The sequence below is a fragment of the Odocoileus virginianus genome, chromosome 8 (genome assembly GCF_023699985.2).
Source record: "Odocoileus virginianus isolate 20LAN1187 ecotype Illinois chromosome 8, Ovbor_1.2, whole genome shotgun sequence".
Lineage (NCBI taxonomy): Eukaryota > Metazoa > Chordata > Mammalia > Artiodactyla > Cervidae > Odocoileus > Odocoileus virginianus.
The window spans coordinates 25,627,751-25,653,996 of NC_069681.1; the positions used below are offsets into that span (position 1 = coordinate 25,627,751).

A 26,246-nucleotide genomic window follows, 5' to 3' on the forward strand; every position below is an offset into this window, starting at 1 on the left:
GTGGGAGCCGGCAGGGTGAGCAGGGACCGAGCTGGCTGGCGGCCTCGCCACGTCTCCCTGCTCATGTAGGTGGGGAGCCCTAGCTGTGCAGGGCGCCGACAGGAAACGGGGGGACCGCCTGCCGCTCAGCTCTCAGCCGGGCCCCTGGGCCGTCAAGAACCGGTCCATGGCTCCGCCCCGGGCAGCAGGACTGCCTGGCAGCCACGTTAAGTTCTTCACTGACCTTGCTGCCCCGACAGGCAGGGGCCCTCATTCTACAGAGGAGGGACCCTGAGGAGCAGTGAAAACCCCCCTGAGGGCAGGCGGCAGGCCCCTGATGGAGACAGGTGCTCAGTCCTGGGGGGGACTGGCTGACGGCCGAGCCTGGCCTGCGCCGAGTGCTGCTCTCCTGGGGGGTGTATCCCGCCTGGAGCTGGTGAACACCTGGGTCTGCAGAGGAGCCAGGAGCATCGCCCAGCTGCCCCATCAAGCAGAGGGACTCACAGACGCAGTGGTTCCTGTGACTGCTGCCTTACGTCTCCTGCGGAGAGAAGCTGCTGTATTCCAGGCTGATCACTTCACCTCAGCAGCATGACAGGCGCCCGTGAGCCATACCGTCAGCTGGCTGGGCATCTGTGTATCCACCCCCCTCGTGTCTAAGAACATCCTCGCTGAGGACCAAACTGAAGGTGAATTCTGGCTGTTTGAGAAAAAAATACACAACTCTCCAGTGAAATCAACCACGTCTGCCTTTTAATAACGACCATGATTTAGGTGTAATTCCCCTAAGGAAGAAAGGTCTGTGACAGTAGTGAGGCTCTTCTATGATTAGATGTAAGTGATCCACAACCTTAAAAAAATCTGAAGTCCAAGCTGTTCAAAGAAAGCGGGATCTTTTGTGCAACCACAGAGCAGGGATCGCTGAGGACAGATGGACACAAGTCAGGCCTGCCCCACAGAAAGCGCGTGGCTGATGCACTCAAGGGCACATGCTGTGACTGACCCCCCCGGAGAAACAGAACGGGCCACTGAGCGCGGACCACACAGGCTGACCCGAAGCCGGTGAGAAAACTCAGCGCAGAGACGACATGTTCAGAACATTCCTGAGAACACGACCCCCCACTCCCACCTGGGACCTGACCTGGGAGCCCTGGGCGCCCCTCCCCACGGGGGCCCGTCACCATGCATGCCTTTGCACGGACACGTGAAAGTGAGGTGTCCCAGAGTCGCCCTGCACACTCGGGCCGGGGTGCATCATTGCGTTCGGTGGTTTTCCAGGGGCCTACAGGATCTCCAGTGCTGACAGACCGCTGACTTTTCCGGAACACTTCAGCCAATTAACCAACTGATGCTGAATATTTCTGCCCAGATGTGTCTGACCTAATTACCATTTAAAATGTAAAAATGAGCTAAAGAATGAACACCACAGCCTCTGCGGGACCTCAACTTAGAAAACATGATTCACACACACTTGGGAATGAGAGACGGGACCCCCGAGAGGCCCAGTCACGAGGGCCCTTCTCGCAGGAACATGACGCTCAGACACAGGGTCCGCTCCAGGCAGCAGTGGAGCGCAGAGCCCACAGTCCGGCTGAGGCACCGTCAGACTGTCTCGTCACGTTATTCTCTGTGTTCTTTTCTGACGCTGCAGAGAGGCTGAGGAAAGTTCACCAACACCGTTCCGTATCAGTTTCGGCAGAAAGTGCTATGCTTCAAACTGGCGTTGTGTCAACCTGCAGAGCGCAGACCTTTCGGGGGACCTGGCTGGACGGCACCCACCCTCCAGCGGCTCCGGCTCAGGCCTCAAAGAGCCTGCGGAATGCGGGCCCGACCTCGGTGACCATGTCGGAGGTGGTGGTGGCGCGTCCGTGCTTCTGGAAGGCCTGCTGGCTGCATTGCCGGGTGAGGGCGCAGGCGCCGAAGGCGGCCACAAGCAGCGGGCTGGGCCTGTGGGGAGAGGTCTCAGGGGCGGCCCCGCACCCCGTGCGTCCTGCCTGCCGCCCCGGGACCCACACTGGCAAGCTCAAGTCTAAGGGCCTCTGAGACAGCCTCCCTACAGTGAACACAGCCAGTAACCGGGATGTGGACGATCCCGACGGACAAGCATCAGAAACAGCTGTGCGTGTGGAAGGGTTGACATGCCCATTGCCCCAGGTGACCACATACATCACCTGGCCAGCCATGTTCTAGGACCTGGAGGATGCTGAGGTCAGGGACACCTCACTACATCACTGAGGCCCCGGGACACCTGCTCGCCATGTCACTGAGACCCCCTGGGACACCTGCTCATCATGTCGCTGAGACCCCCGGGGACGCCTGCTCATCAGGTCACTGAGACCCCGCGGGACACCTGCTCACTATGTCACTGAGACCCCCCAGGGACACCTGCTAACCATGTCACTGGACCTGCCAGCACGCTGTCTGCACACACCCCGCGGGTGTGCGGTGACCCTGCAGGCTGGCGCTGTCACTGTGGCCGGGATGGGTGCAGAGAGCAGAGGTCTAGGTCCCAAGGGGTGGGGGTGCCCCAGCTCCCTCTACACCGTCTGGGGAGGGCCCCGCAGCTCAGAGCCCGGCCGCCTCGTGGAGACATCTGCCAACAGGAGCTGCCCTGACCCCCGTGTCCCCCCCACGACAGCTGTTCTGAGAGCAGGCACCACAGAGCCCCAGGCAGCGTCTCCCTCCAGCAGGGATGGGAGCAGGGAGGACCATCGGTGCCCCGGAGGCCATCCACCAGGGGGATGGGGCCGCTTCCTGCAGCCAGACCAGCATCAGGAATCAACCTGGCCGGCCCTGGGAGCCCTCCCCGTGACACCGGTGTTTCTCCGGGAACATTCCAGTCTGCTCCTTACTATACGTATGAGCTGCTCAAACAGGAGGGATGAGATGGGACTTACCCGCCAGTCTTCCCAGGGCCCGCGCGGAGGGCCCAGTGCGCCAGGACTCCCAGGGAGCCAGACAGGAGGTCCCCCTGACCCCCGCACCTGCGGCCACTGCCCTCCTGGCTGCACACAAGCACTGCGGAGAAGAGGACGCGTTGGGGGCACCCTCCACTCCTTCCCCCCGCCGTCCCCACACGGCCGCCTCTCCAGGCCAGCATGGCAGGAGGCCGCCCCCCAACCAGCACCCGGGGTCTAAGGGGACAAGCTCGCCCACCCCCAGAGCACCTAGTCCACCCGGAGACTCGGAGCTGGTGGCGCCCCAGCTGGGACTTGTCTGCACTGTGAGAAGTTTCCATTTCTTCGAAAGTGTCTGAAGCCATAGTGACTCTGACTGTGTCAGGGTTCAGAGCACCTTCTAGCATCTGAAGAACCCATGGCCTGAAGAACTCAGGGTCCCTCGGAGAATGCTCGCTGCATGTCCTGTGCAGCGTGTGTGCACGTGCATGTGTGTGGTGTCTGTGAGCGTGTGGTGCATGCATGTGTATGGAGTGTGAGTGCGTGTGAGTGTGTGTGTGCACATGCATGTGCGTGAGTGGTGAGTGCATGTGTATGGAGTGTGTAGTGTGAGTGCATGTGAGCGTGTGTGTGCACGAGTGTGTGTGCACATGCATGTGTGGTGAGTGCATGTGTATGGAGTGTGTGAGTGCGTGTGTGTGGTGTGTGAGTGCGTGCGTGTGTGTAGTGTGAGTGCGATACCACTGGGGGACTGGGACGGCGAGAGGACTCTGCGGGGAGCAGAGGCCTCACGCCCAGAGCCCCGGGGGAGGACACGGGCAGGCGGCCCCCAAGGCTGCGCTTGGTGCCTGGGGGCTCCTGCACCCCCGGCCGCTTCGTGGTGTCCCCACTTTCCGGGCGCTGCTGTAAGACTGAACGAGCAGCCGGGAGACACTCGGCACCCGCGTCTATCTGCAATGAGGGGGCAGCCCTCCCTGGGCCATCGCACACAGCAGGGACGGAGCGTCAGCCGCCACGCCGCGGTCAGCCCGGGCCAGCACGCCCCACTGCGGCCACCTCCCCGCACAGAACACTCAGAAACAGGACAGACAGGCTTCCTGAGGTTGTGGACAAGCGGACCTCCTGGGGCTGGTGCCCAGCGTGGCCGTACCAGCCGGCCGACACGCGGTGTGAGGCCTGCGGCCACTCACCCTGCTCGCCGTCAGAGATCACGTCCTGCTCCCCCTTTTGCACCACGGTGACGTTGCCCAGGGCCTGGCTGAGTCTCAGCACAGCTCCATGACGGTCTCCACCATCCAGGGGCGCCCCCAGCTAGACAGGACCACAGATACATCCTCATTGGATACAAAGAGCCCGTCTGCCCAGGTCCCGACTCGTCTGGGGGCCTGTCTGGCACTTGCTGACCGAGGTCGGCCCTGAGGCCCAGGCCACCCGCACTCCAGGCAGACACCAACACGGCGCTCAGGGCAGAAACACCGCAGGGCGCCCGCCCCGACCTGTCCCAGCAGAGTCAGGCCCCCGGCCCATGGCAGGGAGCCTGCAGGTTTGCCCGAGTGACACAGCACAGAAGGATGAAGAGCGACATGCGTGGGCACGAACACGTAAGGACGCTGGGTGGACAGACGCAGCTGACCCGTCAACAATTTCCGTGTGAATGGCGCAGTCCTTACACGTGGGCTGTCTCACAATCAGGCTGGCTAAATCCACGGAGGTGGAGCCGCACGTGTGGAGGAGCCGTGCTGGCCGACCCTCAGGTTCTCAGCAGCGTGCAGGCGGCAGCGCCTAACCCCGTGCTGTGGGGTCAGCGTGCGGTCTGATCTCGTTCTCACAAACCCTGTGACGCGGACCCCATCCCACCCCACCTGTTAGAGGAGGGGACGCAGGGCAGGGATGAAGTGATTGCCTGGAGGGCCTGGAGGCCGGGCTGACCCGAGTCCACCACCCAGCTTTCACCCCGTCAAGGACGCTGACCGGAGGATGCCCTGGAGTGCATGCAGTCGCCCACCTGGGTGGCTGGCTGACTCACCACAGCCTCGGACAGTCTGCCAAACTCCACGTGGTTGGGGGTGAGGACCGCCTTCCGGTAGCCCTGGATGAGCGCCGGCTGCTGGGCGATGAGCCAGAGCCCGTCCTGCAGATGAGGACTCAGGTCACTCGGGGGCGGCCATGGGGGCTGCGGTGAAGAGGGGCAGGGGCCACACTCACTGCGTCGATGACCACGGGGACGCCCCTGGCCTTGGATGCTTCTAGAATGCCCTGCAAGAAAGGAAGGCAGCTGAGCACTGAGTCCGTCGCCTGAGGAAAGCTGAAAGAAACAGCAGTTCTGACGGATTCCACACCAGGCCATCAACACACACGTGGGAAATCATAAAGCAAGTGCAAAACACAATCAGAAAAGCCCCTCTGCAGGGCCGGCATGGGACCCTGAGCACACAAGCCACGGGATGACCACCGCTGCTGGGTCCCACGCCGGCCCATGGAGGCCGACCCCAAGCTGGCGTCTCCAAATCCTAACAGTTATGGACCCTCGGGGTTCAGGGTCAGAAACTGACGTCTCAAGAAGCGCCCGGCTCTTCTGTTTTCATGCACTCTCGTTAAGTCACATTTCGTGTTTTTAAAGGAGTGACGATAACCGTTAACAGTGAATGAGGCTCTTTCTGGCCTCATGCGATTGTCCTAAAACTGACTGTGGCAGTGGCTGCAAACTCTGCGAATACTCTAGAAGCCATGCAACCGTGCACTTTAAATGAATGAATTGTATGCGTAAAAATTTTGCTAAAATTGCTGAAAAGAAAAGCAGGAAACTGAATCCCAGAGAAACTAAATTACATCCCTGAGGTGGTCATGTAGCAAGGAAATTGCTTTTCTTGAATTTTACTGAGATTTTTACATGCCATTCAATTTATTCATTTAAAGCGTACAGTTTGCAGCCATCACGACTGCAACATTTTGCAATCATCACATCCCCTGGGTCACAGTGACAAGGACGCCCCCAGTACCAGCTGTTCCGAGTCCCATGCCTACCGGGCCCCTGCAGGGCGCTCCGCAGACATGGCTCTCTGTGACTGGGGGCACACCGCCCTCACGGGAGTGCCAGACCACAAGCCGAGCAGGCTGCCGGCGACGGGGCACCACGAGCCTGACCTGAGCCGGGCCACCGTGAACACCGCTTGGCCCAGGCTGGGACCCGCATCGCAGCGGGACCCGCAGTACCACCCAGGCCACAGCAGGAGGGCCCGTGCCCCAGAGAGGACCCACCCAGCACGGTCTTGTTCTACATGCGTCTCTCCTCATTCCCCTTCCTCCTCTGTCCCCTAACCCCAATTCCTCCACCACGAGCGGCACAGGAAACACAATGCGCTTCCGACTTCCCGCGATCAGAGTGGTCTCCTGGGAGAGCCCCAGGCTACCTTGACGTTCTCCAGAAGAGCGTCGTCTCTGCCGAGGCCAGGCCCCACCACCAGGGCGTGCAGTCGGGGCAGCCACTGCTCCACATCGCGGACAGCATCAGGGCTGTCTCTGAACAAGGAGGAGACACACCAACGGCTTATTTTCACGTGTTCGTTTCCTTTATTGATGACACTACAGACGTCTGGCAGCTGTCCCCCAGGGTGCTTTTCCTGTCCCAGGATGCCCTCCTGGCCTCCTCCACGCCCACCACCCCCTATCCCTGTCTGCTCCCTGCTGCCTGCACACCAGGCCCTCCGACCCACACACACCCCTGCCTCCCGCTTTAAACACCATCCACCCAGCCCTTCTCCTCCACAGGGTGCCCCCAGGACCCAACAAGAGCCTCCCAGTGGGACCCCTGCCACTCCTGGGCCCCAAGGGCTTAATCTCAACACAGTGGCCTGACGAGCCTTTAAAAGCCTGAGGCTCCACAGAACCTCTGTGAAGTTCACAAAGCTAGGCGGGCACTTGAAAAAACTGTGGGCTCCCCTGTCTCATGTAAGTCAAAGCCAAAGCCCTCACGATGACGCTCACGACCTGCACCGCGTGGCCTGGAGCCTCTGTGGTCGCCTGGCCTGGCCTGAGCACCCACGCAGAGTGCCTCCAGCGTGAGCTCCTACACCCTTTCCCCACCCACCCCGTGTCCGCGGGCCTCACCGGACACCACGCCTATGCCACTGCCCACCACCAGCCTACGAACAACTGCACCTGCCTGATGCGCACCCGCGCCCCCTGTCCGGGGACGCCTGTGGCCCCGCCCCACTCACAGGACAGGGTGCACGATCAGCTCCGGGCTGTAGGACTTGATCACGGGCGCGGCCTCCTGGGTGCAGAACACGTGGGACAGGTCCGCGCCCTGGGGAGGGGCCCAGCAGGCGGCTCAGGCGGGACTCGCCTGACAGACGCCCAGAGCGCGTGGCCCGGCTACAACCACCCCAACCCCAGCACGGTCCACAGGAGTGCCCACTGCTGCAGTTCGACCCCGCCAGGAGGCGGCTGAGAAGGCCCTGGCCAGCGGCAGAGCCTGGGAAAGGCCTGGAATGAAAGGCGGACACTGCTGCCACCCAAGAGGAGCCTGGTGTGCTGCAGTCCAGGGGGTCATAAAGAGCTGGACTCGACTGAGCGGCTGAACAAGGGGCAGGTCACCACCAGCCAGACGGCGTCACCATGAGGTCTGTGGGCTGCAGGGTCCACCTTAAGATCCCCGGGCCACCAGGCCCTCGGGATGCGCGAGATCAAAATGCCCGGGCAGTGGCCACGGTGAAAAGGTGTCCACTGCTTGTGCGAGGCCTGAAAAGGCAGCCCGGGATCACTGTGGCAAGGGGCACTTCTAATAAAACTTTAAGAGAAAAATGAGTCCCCATCTGAGTTACCCTGTGGCTACACAAAAGGTCAGGGTAGATTAAAAGGTGTCTCTCACCCAAGGTTACCTGAAACGGTACCAAGATTTCTATCAGAAAACATCTGCTGCAGTCATATTTAAGTGATCCGACACTTTCACTAAAAAAATCCTAACAAAGAAGCTATAAGCAAACATACCACTTTGAGAGCTGAGATTGCTGCAAAATAGGGGGCTCCAGTGTACCTAAGGAAATATTTACAGTCTAAAGTCAGAATGAGGCAAGCATTATCCAGACCTCAATAGAAAAATTATCTCCTAGTACATACTAGTTCAGCAAGATTTCCATCAACTGAAAAAAACTTTTCAATTCCAGGAATAATTAATTGGAAAATATAATAGCATCTACAATATTGGCAAAAATCATAAACTTTCTAGGAGTTAACCTTATAAAAACACATGGTAACTCTACAGGGAAAAATTTTAAACCTATTAAAGTAGAGCAGAGATATACACTTGATGACGACTTAATATTATAGAGCTGACACTTCTCTCTAGACTAACACAGACACAGAAAGCACTGGATTTACCGGAAATGCCCACAGGTACAAGTAAGAGAAAATGCCACACCAACTGAACAGGACTGGGGTTCTGTTGGCAAGGAGGACGGGTGGGGATGCGTGTTGGGGGAAAACCAAAAAACAAAAACTCCGGAGGTCTGAGAAGCCAGGGAGAGTTCGCCAAAGGCCTCTGCAGAGAGGGAGTGTGCTCAAGGCCAGAGCCCCTGGACTAGCCAGTGCCCCAGGGGCAAGACCCACGGGGCAGAGCACGGCGAGCGGAGGCCACGGTCACCTCACCCAGTCAGGGCCCCTGCTTTCTCTGCTGTTCAATCAAATGTTCCTCATGGAAAAATACTGTCATAGTATCAGCCGAAACTTGGAAATGATTCCTGATCGACAGACAGATGGACGGGTGGATGATGCATCACTTACTCCCGGCAGCCTCCCACCACACCGATCCTTCCATCCTGCCCTTTGTGCTTCTTGGTGGTTAGAGAAGGTACCACGTTTCTCACCAGCTGTAAAGTATTTTCCATGTCCTTTACTGAGTGTGCTTTATGCAGCGAAAATGCTCTTTTTAACACTGAAAAACAGGAAAATGTTCAGAAAGGTAAACAGCTATCAATATATATAAAAAAGAGACACTAATCAAAATACTTCCCAAAGCTGACTTAACATGAATGCTGCAGACTTTTATTCAGTGGTTTATTTCATTTCCATAAGAAAATGAGGTTTAGAAATAACAACACAACACTTAACACATATGGTTAAGTACCAGATTTACTTTGAAATGTATCAGAAGTCTTTGAAGTCTACTTAACCCTTCAGAAAGCTTTCCTAACTCCACTATTATTTACTGAGCTACAGAATCCTGCAAGCTTATCAGGTCTCGTCTCCCTCTTTGTTACTTTCCACTGTCTTCAAGCCAGACAGGCTCACGTCCTTCCCAGCTTAGTTCTCTAGTCTCAGCTCCCATGCTCAGTTAGTTACTGACCAAGTATCTAATCAGCCTGGAAATGGCATAAAGGAAGAACACATCTAACACTGGGCTCAAAGTGGTTTTTCACTTCTCTGGCCATGCCATAAAGCACACAGGATCTTAGTTCCCTGACCCAAGATCGAACCTGGGCCCCCCCACAGTGGAAGCATGGAATCTTAACCACGGGACAGCCAGGGAAGTCCCCAAAGTGGAATTTTAAAATAGTCTGATCCCTGAACTGTCTATAAACAGCTAATTTTAATCAGTCTTTCTTGAAAAACTTCCTGTGCTGTATGTTTTGCCATGTTGTTTAAAACATCTCAACTGTGAGAGAAATTCTATGTTCTGTAGAGCCCAATGTATGAACAGATAATAAAGCACGCATTTTCTTTAGAATTACAGGATCTTTGCTGATACGAACAATACTTTCACAAAAAAGGCATCCAATGTTTTTATCTTCCCATTATCTCAGCAGTGGAGAAAAACTACACGTGGGTCATAAGTTCAAGTGAAGACCAGAAGCTGACTCAGCTCCATGTGGTAAAACAGCTTTATCTTAATATTGCTCGTACTGTTTTACTTTTCATTCAACAAAAATTATTCAAGTAATATTCTTTAGTGAGTAGATGTAAATGCCTCCTTAGTTGATACATCAGATGCTTAGACCCAAGATGTAAAAAGAATATTAATTACCATCCAATCAAACACCTTCCCACTTTCTTTCAAGTCAACACAGGATTAAAACTCCAAATAGAACCACTGTAAACCTGTGGCCATGAAAAGGCACAAGAAGGCTTGGTCAGCCGTCAGCCTAGCCACTGACCCTTGATTCCAGCCCAACCTGACCCGCCGCCGAGGTGCTGGGCCAACACCCAGCTCTCGCTCCCCTCCCCCCAGTCCCGTCTGCGCCCCGGATTCCCAGCCACGCGCTGCCTTCCCACCGTGCACAGTGGCGGTGAGACACGCCCGCGTGGGCGCCGCAGCCAGCTGCAGGACAGGAACCTGAGCTGTTACAGGAGAATTTAAGGGCGGCCCTGCGGACCACTGACGGCTGTGCGGTCAAGGTGCTCTCCAGGCACCTGTTTCAACATGACTGGTCAATGAGAGCCCACCAGAGAATGGCCGCCCCTCCAAACATCCCAGAACAGTAAACACAGGTGCTTTCTAAAGATGGACACTGAACCCAAACCTAACAGTCACTCGAGGATTACTCTGGGGTCCTTACAATGTTCTGCGTTTATCAGTCACCATTACTTTAATCTAAGCACCTAGCTACACACAAAACACCCCTAAGACTACCACTCTACCTCTGCAGAGCGCTGTAGGCAGGGTTCCCACCTGTGACTCAAGGGCTGGACTCCACCCTCAACCACCCTGGGCAGAGTCTGGCACAAAATAAGCCACTCAGTAAATGTCTGATGAAGTAAAGGCATCGTGGTTCACTCTTCACCAGAAGCTAGCTTATCCTTCTTTTACAGACAAGGAAACTGAGACTCAGAGACAGAACTGCAAAGATGCCATGGTTATGAATGGATAAGCCTGGGCAGAACACACCGTTTCACCAAAATGCTGTCATTTTCAGGAAGAAAAAAAAATTTAATTTTTAAAAAAAATCAATCACACCACCAACCAAAAGACAAGTCAAATCCTTCTCATGTGCCTTCTGAAAGCAATCTGTGATGGGTTAAAAAAAAAAGAAGCATATCACTGTTGAGAAGTACAGTAGTTTTAGTTAACTGCAACTGTATGAATGCAAAGCACAACCCACATTGCTCATCCGTAACATTCAGCTGAGATGAATCTGTGTTCCTGAAAGAGCCAAAGGAAGATCAATAAAATTTCCCTACACTCCAGAGAAAAGCAAGTTTCAGCTAGCTCTCTAATATACACCATTTGGACTTTCCCACAGAAATACTGAAACATACACACCACAAACCTAAGGATAAAAAGGCCTTGAGGAGAGGCAACTTAAAATTTACCCCATTAAGCAATTTGTCTTCACACAATTCTGAATCTGGAGGAACAGGTCAAACCTGTCTGGTTTTTGTTTGTGTTCAACGAATGTATGTGGCTGAGGAGAGTTAAATAGATTTCTTTACTCTGGGCTGTTTTCTAGAATTACTTGCCACTCACAACTGTGCAATCTCAGCAATTCCAAGTGAACTGTGGCTAATGTGGAACCCCTGACAACAATCTTCAAATTAACCTGGAGATGCCCTAAGGCCGTGAGGGGAAGTCACTGACCTGAACTTGTGTTTCTTTTTCTGGTAAAAAGTCCGGCAGGTCCGCCTAATGACGAAACCTCAAGACGACTCAAAGAGAACTCTTGCTAGACCATGGCAGCGTGTATGGATTTTAGACAGACAGAGACCGACAACAACAGAAAAATCGTGGCGGGGGGCGGGCCTGGGCTGGCCTGCCTGAGGGAGCGCAGCTGAGGCAACTGGGGCGCACAGCCCCCCACGGCTCTGCCCCGGGGTGCCCGCTGACGAGGGGCACGGCCAGCGAGCGTCTCCCCGGCCCGGCCCCTGTAGGGGGGAGCCTGGCTCAGAGCGCCCCTCTGCCACGGCGGAGGGCAGCAGGCTCCCCACGCCGTCGTCACAAGGGAGGCGACAGGCCCACAGACGCCCTGAAGACCCTCTCCTCAGGCTCATGAGGAACACTCCGAACACCGAGGACGCGCTCGGCCGCTTCACCCTGCTCCTCCGCCCTCCTCTTCAGCAGCCGAGCCCGGGCCCTCGGGGTCACTCGGCGGCCCCCTTCCACACGCCCAGGGGCCCCCACGGCGGCGCCCCCCGCCCGGACCCGCGGCCGAGTACCTGCATCCAGCGGCGGTCCGTAGAGCGCCAGCGCGGCCGAGAGCACCGCCACCACGGCGGCGCTGGCGACCGCGGCCCCTGCCCGGACGGCCATGCCCCGGAAGGCCGGGAGCGCGCTTACCTGGCCGGCAGCCCCGGACCGCCCGGCAGCCGGGACCCAGCGCCATCCGCGGACTTCCGGGCTCCCGGCAGTCCCCGCGCCGCCTCGGGGACCGCAGCCCACGGCGGACTTCCGGGCTCCCAGTCGCCCCCGCGCGGCCGCTGGCGTCCCGCTCTCTGCGGACTTTTGGGTTGCGCGCCACCGCAGGGCTCCCGACTTCCCGGGGTTCCTGATCCCGGCCCGGTCCACCCGCGGGCTGGCCTCTGCCGGTCCCTGGGGACTGTTTTTTGTTTTTGTTTTTAAAGAAGTATTTATTTTATTTATTTGGCGGCGCCAGATCTTAGCCAATAAAGGTCCGTCTAGTCAAAGCTTTGGTTTTCCTCGTAGTCATGTGTGGATGTGAGAGTTGGACCGTAAAGAAAGTGAGTGCCAAAGAATTGATGCTTCTGAACTGTGGTGTTGGAGAAGACTCTTGAGAGTCCTTTGGACTGCAAGGAGATCCAACCAGTCCATCCTAAATGAAATCAGTCCTGAATATTCATTGGAAGGACTGATGCTAAAGCTGAAACTCTCAATACTTTGGCCACCTGATACGAAGAGCTGACTCATTTGAAAAGACCCTGATGCTGGGAAAGATTGAAGGCGGGAGGAGAAGGGGACGACAGAGGATGAGATGGTTGGATGGCATCGTGGACTGGATGGACATGAGTTTGAGCAAGCTCCAGGAGTTGGTGATGGACAGAGAAGCCTGGAGTGCTGCAGTCCATGGGGTCGCAAAGAGTTGGACACGACTGAGCGACTGAACTGAATTGATCTTAGTTGGTGCATGTGGGGTCTAGTTCCCTGACCAGGGGTCAAATCCCAGCCCCCTATGCTGGGAGCATGGAGTCTTAGCCACTGGGCCACCAGGGAAGTGCCTCAGCAGCTTTCTTAAAAACACGAATAAAGTAATCAGTGAAAACTTAGATTCTGCTATTGATCGGCTTAGCTATGACTGATCTACTTCAGCTATTGCTGCATCAGTTGGAGGGTGAGGATGAACTTCTGTAATTTCACTGCAATTTCTTCTCATTGATCAGTTTGATGAGATCAGGGAACAGAATCATTATTAAGAACTCCAATGATGAAAGCCTGCTCAGGTTTGTCACGTTTGCAGAGGACGCTGTGTATGTCTTACTTTCTCCTACATAAAATCCAGGAGCATATTTCTCCATCCTTTCTCCCTGCATTTACCAAATAGTCACACTGAGCTGAATCTGAGATGGTGGAATTCACCTTATTCATCCCTAATCAGGAAGTTAGGCTGAGAGGAAATAAAACATCTAGTTGTGTGTGTGCACATTTGCACACTTATGTATCAGCCACCAGTAAATGAAGTGACAGGCTTTTCTCAATAGCTCTAATCTCAAAGACTTGAGAAGGCCCACGTTTCTGACAAAAATATAATAATAAATATAAAGTTTTAGATATAATTTTATTTAATTGTATAATATATATATAAAATAAAAATATGATTCCTCTTCTATAATCACAACATAAAGAAAAAACACAAGCTGCGTTGAGTCTGGATATAAGATATCTAATTCCTGCACAGTGGCTTGGAGAATTTGGGAGAGGTGTCTAAACTTTCTGAGTCATAGTTTTCATCACCAAAAATTGAAATTAGATTAGATAGCCTCTAATGTTTCTGTCAGCTCTTGAAACATACATGCTTAATCTAGTAATACATTCTGCTTATATTTTATCTTTGATTTAGTTTGTGACTTATTGTTTTAAAGTCCTATAAGAGGATCAGAAATGTGGTTGGGTTTTGTCAATAATCTAGAATTTAAATGGAGCAAGTGCCGAATAAGATTAAAATACTTCCCCTACATCTTTTTTTCAATTGAAGTTCTTATCCAGAATAAAATTACAGAAACCCCCTGGAAGGGTGGTGTCACCTGATTGGACATATCCTCTGTACCTAAGACACACAAGCTCCATCAAACTCAAAGTTTCAGCCTCTCTGCTAAATTAGGCTGTGTTTCTCAGTTATTCTTGGCAAATTGTGTAATGGAGGCAAGAAAGCCTTTCCTCTGCCCGTTAGGGTACGAGGCTGAGAATTAAAGTGAAAAAAGACAGATTAACAGGAGGAAAGACAAATTCTACTTGTTGTTAATATTTTAATTTTTCTCCCATGAAAGAGAGAAAAAAAGACCCAAAGAAGCAGTATGATTAGGAGCGGGACGGCGAAGGGGGTGTATATATGCCATTTTAACAAAAGGTGATAAGCTGTGGACACATGACGAGACAAAGGAAAGAGGCTTTAGGCTTTCAGGGGTGGAGCACTGTGGAAAGGTGGCACCTGGGGACACTTCTGGGGCCATGGGCTCCTCGGTGAAGGTTAGTCTATCAGACACATCCTGGCTCTGTCACTATCTCTGGAGATACAGCTTGTCCTTCCCTTCCGGGTGGGACAGAGGGCCAGCCCCTCACCGTGGCTGCCAGGTGGAGGGCAGAGAGCTTCTCCGATGTCTGCTGTTTCCTAATTGGCTTCAGCTCAGAAGGATCTTTATGCCACAGTGGCCTACTGGAGGATGGCAATCATTTGCAATATACCTGGGAGTGGAGGCTTCAACAGTGTTGTCCACTTGAACTTTCTGTGATGGAAATGTTCTCTATCTGTGCTTTTACTCCAGTAGCCGTGAGCCCTCCATGTCTATGGAGACCATGGCACGTGGCCAGTGCCACAGAGGGACTGAATTCTGCATTTGAATGAACTTAAATTTAGATAGGCACACATGGTCTGACATGCAGGGCGGTACAGCTCTAGTATATTAAGGGACTAAACAATTGGAAAATATTTAGGTTAGCTTTGGGCTTCCCAGGTGGCGCTAGTGGTAAAGAATCTGCCTGTCTATGCAAGAAACTCAAGAGTCTTGGGTTCAATCCCTGGGTTGAAGAGATCCCCTGGAGGGGGAGATGGCAACCTGCTCCAGTATTCTTGCCTGGGAAATTCCATGGACAGAGGAGCCTGGTTCTGCAGAGAGCTGGACATGCTTGACATGTGCGCGCACACACACACACACACACACACACACACACACACACGTCAACTTTGAGCAGGAGAAATTTCAGCTTGTGCTGTATCGTGTGCTATACCCAACACTCCAGGTCACATTTCATCCTGGGATGTTCGCTTTTTCAGTTGCTCCATGTTTACCTGGAGTACCCTGGACTGTCTCTAGGATGAAATGTCCTCAAGGTGAGTAATTTTGGATGATGATCATTTCTGTAAGTAGTTCTGCAAATTGGCCCAGACCTAACCATCCTTACCAGAGAATTCTGTATTAATGTCTGATCCTTCAGACGTCATTCAAGTAGAACTTCTGCTGGAGGTAAGTGAGAAATTAACTCAGGAGTCAATTATGAAATTTTATCTTGACAATGAGAGGAACATACACCTTTCTAGAGTCTTGAGTCACCATTGTTTCCGCGAAATCTTTTCTTCTTGGCAGAAGTTACATCTGCAGGCCTTGTTAAGAGTCGATGTCTGACATTCACACTTACATTCTGTCTTGAAGAAATAGCCTGAAGCAGATGTTGGCAAACTGGCAGGTGGCCTTGAACATGAGATCCAGGAATTTGAGTCCAATCCAGGAAATAGGGAGACCTAGTGAAGAATCTTGAAGAGAGGATTAGACCTTCTGTTTGCTTTGTGAGCATAACGATTTTATGGGCCAGAGTCATTTCTTGTAGCTGACTCAGGGGCAAGTTAAAGAAAAGAGAAAGAGAAGCCAGGCTGCATTTATCATGTTTAGTGAATACGGTACTATTAAATTTAAAACAATGGTTGGCATAGTCAACCAACTTAATAGGTAGAGAAAAAACGATGCAGTCCAAGTTTGAGGAGGAAAATCATTTGCTTATTCTATAGGCCACATGAGTCACTAAGTAAAAATCTGAACATTGAAGTTTTATCACCCTCCATCTAGGAGATGTGAGGAGCAATTAGGAAAGATGAATAATAAGGATGTAGCATTTTATGTCAGCTTAGATCACCAATAAATACTCTAGAGAAAAGCAGAGATCACACTGTCTGCCTTAAAAGGCCAGAGGAATGCATCTGATGTCCCCGTGATCAGTACAGTGGTAGGGATGTGCAGTTTTGCTTCTGTGGAAATTAAGACACGCTCAGTGCCTGACCAGGCTTCTCACACTGGGCTCCTAACTTCGGAGGTGCTGACAGCTAGGACTTAAACATACCTGGTTTTTTTTTTTTTTTTTGGAGAGGATGGGGAGCATGACACCTCCTGGGGAGGTGAGTGAGACCCAGACACCCAGCGGAGGCAGGGCGGCATCTGAGTGTGATCTACCCTCCCCACACTGGTTAACTTGCAGCTCCAGCCTTCCTGAGATTCCCTTCCTAAGCCGAACAGGTGAACCCTATGTTAATCCATGAGAAAAAGAAGGTCTTAGGTGTTGCGCTGGTGGGTCGGTGTTACGGGCAGACTTTTCTTTCTTTTTGCTGACTTCACTTGTTTTGTCTGTTTCTCTTTTTTTGGCCCTGCCACACAGCATGTGAGATCCTAGTTCACCGATCAGGGATCAAACCCGAGCCCCCTCCCTTGGAAGCATGGAGTCCTAATCACTGGACCTCCAGGGAAGGAAGTCCCTGACTCCGCTTTCGTGCAGCTGACAGACAGGATTCAAAGGGAACGTGTTCTGCTTGCTCTCTGAACAGCCTGTCTCCAGTGCTGGAGGGACTCCGGAGGGAGCTTGGAGAGCAATCAGGCAGGCCGAGGTGAGGGCAGAGTGCTGCTGTCAGCCACAGGCTGGCGGGTGTCGACTGACATAATCAGTAAACGGTCTACAATACGAATGGAAAAGGGCTTTATTTGAGCCAAACTGAAGACTGGCTCGGAAGCCCACTTCTCGGGTGACTCAGAAGCTGCTCCAGAGAAGCAGGGTTTCCAGTAGTTTTATATCTGGTCAGAACAAAGAACATTAAGCCAGTCAGGGATTTATTTCGAGGAAACACACACACGCACAGATCAGCACGTACACAGAAGATCAGCCTGCCCTCGCACCTCGGGAGGGAGTCTTCACATCAAAGGAGGACCAGTACTGGAGTCCCGGGACGGGAGGCATTATTTTTAACACGGACCTTCTTCACTTCTGGCCAGTGTGCCCTTTTCTTGAACAATTAAAGCAGATGTGCAATGTGTGTTTGAGAGGCCATAAACAGGCTGCTTTAGTTAGCGCCAAATTCAGGTTAAATCAGGTACCAGCCAGAATGACTTTCCTGTATCTCAATATGTGAACACTTCTTTTATCGCTGATGGTAAGGACGTGTGATGAACACTGCCCTACTGATAATATGTTGGTGTTTGCAAACAGGCTTCTGCTTCTAGTTTTAGCACATGGGGAGACGGGCCTGACACATCCTTATAAAGACAGCTCTGGGAGACTTCCCTGGCGGTCCAGTGGTTAAGCCTTTGTGTTTCCACTGCAGGGGAGCAGGTTAGATCCCTGGTCAGGGAACTAAGATCATACATGCCGAGAGCTATAGACAAAAAAACCAAAAACTGAAATCAGTACATGACTTTTTAAAAAGACGGCTCTGCCCTAGCTCTCCCTCCCAAGTCTGCCCTCTGCATCTGGCCTCTGCTCCTGCCCTGTAAGTAGGTTCAGCAGCACCATTTTTCTAGATTCTGTATATAAGCATTAAAAGGCGATATTTGTGTTTTTCTTTCTGACTTACTTCACTCTGCATGTCAAGCTGTAGGTTCACCCACAGCACTGCAACAGACTCAGTTTTGCTCCTTTTTCTAGCTCAGTAATAATCCACTGTGGGCTTCTCAGGTGGTGCTGGAGGTAAAGAACCTGCCTGTCAGTGCAGGAGACATGAGCGACTCGATTCGATCCCTGGATGGGGAAGGTCCCCTGGAGGAGGGCACGGCAACCCACTCAACCCACTCACGGCAACCCTGTCTATCCCATGGACAGAGGAGCCTGGAGGTTACAGTCTATGGGGTCGCAGAGTTGCACACGACTGAAGCAACTTAGCATGCGCTCTACTGTGTATATGTACCACATCTTTTTTATCCGTTCGTTGGTCGATGGGCATCTCGGTTGCTTCTACGTCCTCATTATTGTAAACAGTGCTCCAGTAAACTTGAGGGTACTTGTGTTTTTCTTTTTTTTTTTGAATTACAGTTTTCTCAGGGTATATGCTCAGTAGTGGGATTACTGGGTCACATGCTAGTTCTATCTTTAGTTTTTTAAGGAATCTCCATGCTGTTTTCTACCGTGGCTCTATCAGCATTTAGGATTATTGCGGGGCCAGGCAAGGAGATGTGTGGCTCATGTTCTAAAAAGCCCCAAGCTCCCCCAGGGTTTCAGCAAAAAAAAAAAATTTAAATTTTTGTTTATTTATTTGGCTATGCCAGGTCCTAGTTGTGGAATGTGGGATCTAGTTCCCCAGCAGGAATCAAATCTGGGCCCCCTGGAACAGAAGCATGGAGTCTTAGCCATTGGACCAGCAGGAATGTCCCAGGCAAAGCGTTTTAAAAAGTCAGGTGAGGATTGGGGTTGCAGGGTATGTGATCAGCTTGTACAGGGTTGTCTGATTGGCAGGTGATGAGGTAACAGGGTGGCGTCTCAGGAATCAACATTCTCAGTCCTTAGGCACCAGGAGGCCTGGGGCTGTGAGCTCCTGGCCATCACTGACTTGACATCTTCCCTTTGTTGGGGGTGGAGGGTGTCACGTCTGCAAAACTCAGAAAATGTGCATCAAATACTGTCGTCTGTCCAACAGGTACTTCAGAGAGGAGCTAAAGCAGAGGGTGTGGGGAAGGGCTGTCCCTGTCCTGGGAAGGCCCCGAGAGGTCCTGCTCAGCTACAATGAATTGGACCGCATCCCACCTCGCAAGCAGAAATGAGTAGCTCCAAGGAGCTGCAGGAAAGGAAAGGATTTTAAAGGTGGAGGTGGGTGGAGGGAGGGGATTTTGAACAAAGAATGCATTGTTGGAGGTAAGGTTGCACTCCTCCCAGAGATGGAAGGGGTCTAGGAGTCAAGATTACCCCTAAAAAAAAAAAAAAAAAAATTACCCCCAGTGGCCAGCAGGAAATGCCAGGGTGGCTGATGCGAGATCACATTCCAGGGAAGTCAGACGTGTCCTTAGGTTAGGTATTAAGTCTTGGTCTTCTGCCATGGGCCCAAGATGACCGATTCCATCGCAGGCCTGCGGTTTCCTTCTTCACAAAAGAACAAACAATGGCGATGGGGCAGTCTCACTTCTGGGAATTTTCCTTGAGGACAGATTCCCACAGATTCCAGAGGAAAAAAGCCTTGTTGGTGTTCATCCAACCGCGCTTGCGAGTATGGAGGCTTAGAAACGACCTGCAAGCAGAGTGCGAAGGCCGGTGATGCTCCCTCACAGACGGTGCGCTCTGTTCACGCACCACGGTGCCTCTGAAACTCACTGTGGGGTTTCCGGGGGTGCGGTCAGGGACTCTCCGGGAGAGCGTTCCAATGGCTTCTAGTAAATTAACTAACGCTGCTTATTTGTGGATAATGCAATCTGAAGTGTTTTTAAATTTTTGCTTCCTAGCATTTTAAATTGTAGGGTATAGTTCCGGCAAGGCAGAAAAGGAAAGAGACCTCAACAGAAGTAGGTTACCTTTATTCAGGCAAGGAGGGGCGACAGTCAGCCCTACGACCAGGCTGAGCGCCGGGAGGGATCACGGAGGCTTCATACTTATAGGGAGGTTTGTGGAAGCGATAAGGGAAACGTCAATCAGTCGGGATATTTTGAGTATTCTTTTGTTGAGATGACGTTTGTAGTTGGGCAGGGGGTGATAAGTCTTCTGGGCGGGTGGAGGTGGTGGTAGGTTTCCGGACAGGGGGTGATAAGTCCCAGATAGATGCAACCAGCCTGGAGCATCAGGGTGGAGCTAAAATTCTGTTTTGTTTTCTCCAAAGTTAGATGATTCAGCAAGGGGCCTTTGAGACTGTTGTTCTCTTTTCTAGGCCCAAAAGACTCCTTGATGAATGATCATCGGTGTTGTAAACCACTATCACGTATTAAAGAGTTTCTATTGCAAACAGAAGAGGAATGATGGAGTCACTCCTGAAAGGAGCCTCTGGCCCCCAGGCCCTCGTGGGCCGCGCTCCTGGGCTGACCCTGCCTGAGGAGACCCAGAGTCTGTCTTGCGAGAAGCCGGGCCCAGCCCAGAAGAGGCAGTCGGGGTGGGGGCCACCTCTGTGTGGCCCAGCTGCTGAAACAAAGTATCACAAGGCTGCCCTTGAAACAGCTGAAGTCTGTCCCCCCGTCCCTGGAGTGGGGACGTCTGAGATCAAGGCGTCTGCAGGGAGTCCACGCAGAGGGCCCTCCCGGCGTCTCTGGCTTCGGGGGTCGCCAGCACCCCTGACCTGAGATGGTATCCCTCCAGCCCCCGCCTCTGGCACCACGTGGCTCCTCATTTCCGTGTCCTGGGGACTGGATTCTCCCCTTTAACAAGCACACTCCTCGTCCAGGGTCAGCCCCTCCCCTGTTCTCCACAATGACCTCATCTTAACTGTTAACAGTCACGTCGAGTACCACCCTGTCTCCAAGCCAGGTCACCGTCGGAGGTCTGGGGAGCTAGGGCTTCCACGTGTCTTTCGGAGACACAATTCAACCAAAGCAGCCTCTTAGCAGCAGACCCTGGCCTCGCTTCGGGTGGGGCGGGACCCTGTCCTGGGTCCACTGGGCCCGCCCCGACGGGCTCTGAACGTCCACCGCCGACGGCCGTGGCAGGTCCGCAGGGCATCATGAGCTCAGGCCCAGAGGTGGCCCCGAGCACACCCCACAGGCACCCACCTTGGGGAAAGCCTTGTCGAGCTGAGTCTCACCCTGGGTGTCATCAGCTCAGTGAACTTCAGAATCCCCACGGACTCCCAGGGAACAGCAGGTTGACGAGGGCTTCTGTGAGGAAGACAGCAGACGGCCATCCTTCTCCCCCTGGACGCCCCCTCAAACCCCCGCTCAGGTGGACCCCAGTGGGGTCCTCAGGATTCCGGAGGGCTCACCCCTTCCTTGACTCTGGATTAGGAGAGTACTACCCCCGTCGCCAGTAGGGGGCACAAGAACCTGCCTTGGGAGTCGCAGCGTTTGCGGAGCTTGGGCTGGTCTTGGGGGTTCTAAACATCGCCCCACGTCAGAATCATCGGCAGGGCTTTTACAAAATGCTGCTACCTGTGCAACCTACATTTGGAATATTTTCACTCAACAAATAGCAGTTGTTAAGATTTGTCTGTCACATAAGCGCTGGACAAAGTCCCACTGACAGTAACACTTCAGGATGTTTGGGTTGATACACTGCAGCTTAAACACAACTTCACCAACCATACTCTTCCTCCATCCCAAAGCCGTAAACACTCTGAATGGTGCGAGGAAATAGAGTTGCAATGAAAAGGAAACAGTGCATCTTAAGCTTTTCATTTGGTCCTTCCCGTAAAAGTCCATCCCATTTTTCCCCCACGTTCAAACTTAATTTTAGATCTGCTTTCTTTTCCTTCTCAAAAGTAATATGCATCCATTGTAGAAGACGAGAAAAATACAGAAAAGCACAAATAGAACAACAGAAACAAGTAGAACCCCACTATATCAATTGCCTGCTTCTTAAAACCTAAGACTCAGTCAGTGGTAAACAATTTTTAAAAATTAACTTCAAGTTATAAATAGCTGATCACAGTTCCTCTGAAATTATTTGAGATCCATGTTAATATTTACTCGAGTAGCTTGAAGAATTCGTTCCTTAATCATTAAAACTGGATCTTTTATAGAAATGTTTGTCCAATGAGGCAATAAAAAGAACTTGTTCTTCTAAAGAATAAAAGACAGTTGGAATGCAGACCTGAGCATCGCTCCTCGCTGGTTCTCAGATATGGTTCTAAATGATTAGTGCCTGGGAAGAAGTTTTCTGGTTCTGTCCTGTAATATACAGTTACCCGTGGTCAGTTAGGGCCAGAGAAATAGAGAATTAAGTCAAACAAGAGACACGGGAGAGAGGTAACTAGGACCCAAAATATGATCAGCTAGTATCTAGCCACACTGCAGACGAATCACTGCTCGTAAACGATGAATGTCTCAAGGTGGAGTTTGAGTGGCCTGGTGCCTTCCTTTAAGGAGGGGTGACAGCCAGCAGCATGGCCCGTACTGGCTCTGGCGGGTCACACGGCAGGGAAGCACCGTTTTCAGATTCCCGTCTGTTCCCGTCGCAGCCCCAAACTGTAGTAAGTATGCGGGGAAAGGAAAGCTCATTTATTTCCTGTGGGTGGAATAAAGCAAGCATTACCTTGTCGTTTAGGCGGCTATAATAGAATACTACAGACTGCATGGCTTGTAAACAACGGAAACCTGTGTCTCCCAGTTCTGGGGGCTGGAAGGTCAAGAGGAAAGTGCAGGCAGCTTCAGGGTCTGGGCTGTGTCCTCAGTGGCGGATGGGGCGCTAGAGCTCTGGGGGGCCCGGTCCCTTTCATAAGGTGCTGATCGCAAGATCATGGCGTCCGGTCCCATCTCTTCATGGCAAGTAGGTGGGGAAACAGTGGAAACAGTGGCTGACTTTAATTTTTCTGGGCTCCAAAATCACTACAGTTGGTGATTGCAGCCATGAAATTAAGACGCTTACTCCTTGGAAGGAAAGTTATGACCAACTTAGACAGCATATTAAAAAGCAGTGACATTACTTTGCCAACAAAGGTCTGTCTAGTCAAGGCTATGGTTTTTCCAGTAGTCATGCATGGATGTGAGAGTTGGCCTACAAAGAAAGCTGAGCACCGAAGAATTGATGCTTTTGAACTGTGGTGTTGGAGAGTCCCTTGGACTGCAAGGAGATCCAACCAGTCCATCCTAAAGGAGATCAGTCCTGGGTGTTGGAAGGACTGATGCTGAAGCTGAAACTCCAGTACTTTGGGCACCTGATGTGAAGAGCTGACTCATTTGAAAAGACCCTGATGCTGGGAGGGATTGGGGGCAGGAGGAGAAGGGGACAACAGAGGATGAGATGGTTGGATGGCATCACCAACTCGATGGACATGAGTTTGGGTGGACTCCCGGAGTTGGTGATGGACAGAGAGGCCTGGAGTGCTGCAGTCCATGGGGTCGCAAAGAGTTGGACACGACTGAGTGACTGAACTGAACTGAACTGAACGCATTCACAAGGGTTCCACCCTTATGACACAATCACCTCCCAAACGTCCCACCTCCTAACACCATCACTGTGGGGTGAGGATTTCAACACAGGAATATGGGGCGAGGGACACAGATGTCCAGTCCCTGGCGAGTATGGATCTGTAGGCCTTGGAAGTGAGAAGTAAAGCGTGCGACAAAGTGCGGGCACCTGGGCCTGTTTCCTCCAGGAAACGCTGAGACTCCGGCCTTCCCGTCTCTGGAGGCCCAGGAAGCTCCCTCGGCACACGTCAGGGGGTCTGGACCAGGTGTGCCTGCAGAGATAGCCTTCTGGTCAGACTCTAAGCGAGGTCTCCATCGGGTCTGATGAAACCCACCAGGCCCCACCGACGGATGGGAAGGTTACTGTAGACCAAGATGCCTGAGATCCAGCTGATGGAGCAGGAAGCCTTTTTGGAGCTTCTTTTATCTGGTTACAGGGTTAAAGACGGCACTTCCTTCTCTCATGGGGGAGGAGGCTGACTCCTCTCATGGGGGAGGAGGCTGACTCCTCACAAGGGGATGGGAAACTGCCCAGGGAAACATCCTACCAGCTGCCACGCCTCCCAGGTATTCCCCTGAAGGCCCCTGTGTCTCCTGGTAGGAGCCCTTTCGGCCCCCTTTCCCCTGTAGCCAGCTGCCCAGGGGGCCTCTGCGTCTGAACGTACTCAGATGGATGTGAATAAAACGTGCTTTCTCTCTTCCTGTTACTCTGTCTCCTGTGAATTTTTCAGCTCCCCGCCCCCACCAACTCAACAGTCCAGATTTCAAGGGGGCATTCTGGGGTTTCGTAACTCACCCCACGTTGGACCCTGAAGACGGCCGTGTGCTGCCCCACCTCTGCCCACGGGTGGGATCTCCAGTCTCTCTTCCCTGTAAAGCCTCCAAGCCTCATCATGATGCAATCTGAGAAGTTTACAGGAACTAGGAAATCTTGAGATAAGGATTTCTCAAGGTTGATTAAGAGCTTCCGCTCCTGTGGTGGCTTAAAACCCTGTGATGGATTTATGCAGCACAAATACAGTCATTGTTTCTTCTTTATTTTTCAAAGTATCAGAAATTCTAGAGTCTTTAAAAAAGATGTTTTTACACACCTACTCTTGGCAGGATTTAGGTTTGACTCCAGTGGGGCCCAAGTTCTGTTTCAAGGAAATAGGCAACTTTACATGCAACAGATGCTTCAGGGCATGAAGACTTATGGGATATTTTGCAAGCGTTTGGTGAGTTTATTTAAAAAGTGAACTCCTGCGATCAAAGGTGGATCCTGGGGAGGCCCTGTAGTCAGGAAGATGGGAAGGCCACGGGGAGAGATTTTCACAAAGAAGGAACTGAGAAACAGGGTCGAAGGCTAGGAAGGCACTGGAAGACTGAGTGACCGTTTCATGGGTCACCGGTGATGGGTGACCGCAGTCTCAGGGAGGCTGGGGGAGCAGGCTCCCTGGAGGAAGTGGCACCGCTCAGCACTGAGGGGCTCTGCAGCCCTGGAGAGGTCAGAGGGGAAAGGGCAGCTTCCCGGGGAGGAGGAGGGATGTGGCCGAGCAGGATCCCGGAAGATGGAGCTGAGCATCCAGAGGGATGAGAAAACGAGACACGGGAGTGGTGGGAAGTGGAATATCTCCGGGGGGGAGGCATCCACAAGGGACCAGGGGAAGTGACGGTTTCCCAGAAATGAGAAACCCTCTCCTCCGAGACGCGGACCAACAGTAAGACCGAAAAGGCGATGGTGGACAGATGAGCGTGACCAGGAAAAGCCTCTTACAGACAGTGTCTTAACAATGTCCAAAACGCTGATCAATTGCTGGCAAACTGAAGGCAGTGAATGTAGGGTTCCCGCTCCCCCTGGATGGGGAAGTTCACGTGGTTTCGCAAGAGGCGCAGAGCTGTTAAACCCGAATGTTAGGTTAGCTGGGAAGGGGCGAGCAACTTCCAAACGCAGATTGATCACCAGCCCGGGGCGATGTCAGAGGGGCCGCAGGCAGGCTGAGCACTCAGGGCCCAGCCTCCGATCAGCAGGGCCGGCCCGTCTGCGATTAGACACCAGGCAGGAGCAGTGAGGTCAGCCGGGTGTCAGCCGAGAGCGGGGGCGCCAGGCTGGAGCTGCTCGGACTCACCCGGGGGGCTTGAGAGAACCCCAGGTCTGGCCCGTCCAGCGTTTCTGGGTCAGTGGGGGTGGGCTGGGGTCAGCGCTCTCCTGTGTCTGGGTGCCCGGTGCTTTGAGGTCTGGGGCCTGGTCTGAGGGTCACCCATCCTGTGATCAGCTCCTAGGACCCGCCTGGGACCGCAGGGGACAGCCAGATGCTAAGGACCCCAGGCCTGGAGGGGAGGAGCAGAGGGGTCCTAGGGCCAGGACTGCCGCGTGAACCTTCTGTTCAGAGAAAAGACGGAATTTCCTGTCTGAGCAGAGAGGGAGGTGTGGTGGGAACCAGGGGGCCGCCAAGCTCAGGACGCTGACACACACCCCCGTGTTCACACCCACACCTGCACACCTGCTCTCACACTCACACCCACAGCTGCACCCACACCTGTGCTCACACTCACACCTGCACCCACACCTGCACACACACCCCTGCTCACACCCACACCTGCACCCACACCTGTGCTCACACCCACACCTGCACACGCCTGCTCTCACACTCAACCCACAGCCACACCTGCGCACACACCTGCTCTCACACCCACACCCAGAGCCACACCTGTACTCACACCCACACCTGCACACATCTGCTCTCACACTCACACCCACACCTGCACCCACACCCATGCTCACACCCACACCTGTGCACACACCTGCTCTCACACTCACACCCACACCCCACCTGTACTCACACCCACACCTGTGCACACACCTGCTCTCACACACACCCACAGTCACACCTGTACTCACACCCACACCTGTGCACACACCTGCTCTCACACTCACACCCACAC

The 26,246-nt window shown here is 53.0% G+C and overlaps 1 protein-coding gene across 5 annotated transcripts; it reads right to left on the reverse strand.

Moving 5' to 3' along the window:
- Window positions 1-710: 710 nt before the first annotated feature.
- Window positions 711-12,252, reverse strand: NAXD (NAD(P)HX dehydratase). Of its 5 annotated transcripts, none has more exons than XM_070471411.1 (10): window positions 12,145-12,252; window positions 8,658-8,808; window positions 7,866-7,911; window positions 7,094-7,182; window positions 6,287-6,395; window positions 5,082-5,132; window positions 4,882-5,007; window positions 4,067-4,187; window positions 2,877-2,997; window positions 711-1,926 (listed from the first exon to the last, which is right to left on the reverse strand). In XM_070471411.1, the coding sequence occupies exons 1-10, from the start codon at window positions 12,188-12,190 to the stop codon at window positions 1,776-1,778; spliced, it is 1,011 nt and encodes a 336-aa protein (XP_070327512.1). In that variant the 5' UTR covers window positions 12,191-12,252; the 3' UTR covers window positions 711-1,775. The 5 variants fall into 5 exon arrangements, with proteins under 5 accessions (XP_070327512.1, XP_070327513.1, XP_070327511.1 ...); XM_070471412.1 differs by having other exon boundaries at window positions 4,903-5,007; window positions 12,145-12,251; XM_070471410.1 differs by lacking the exon at window positions 12,145-12,252 and adding an exon at window positions 12,024-12,138 and having other exon boundaries at window positions 4,903-5,007.
- Window positions 12,253-26,246: the final 13,994 nt, after the last annotated feature.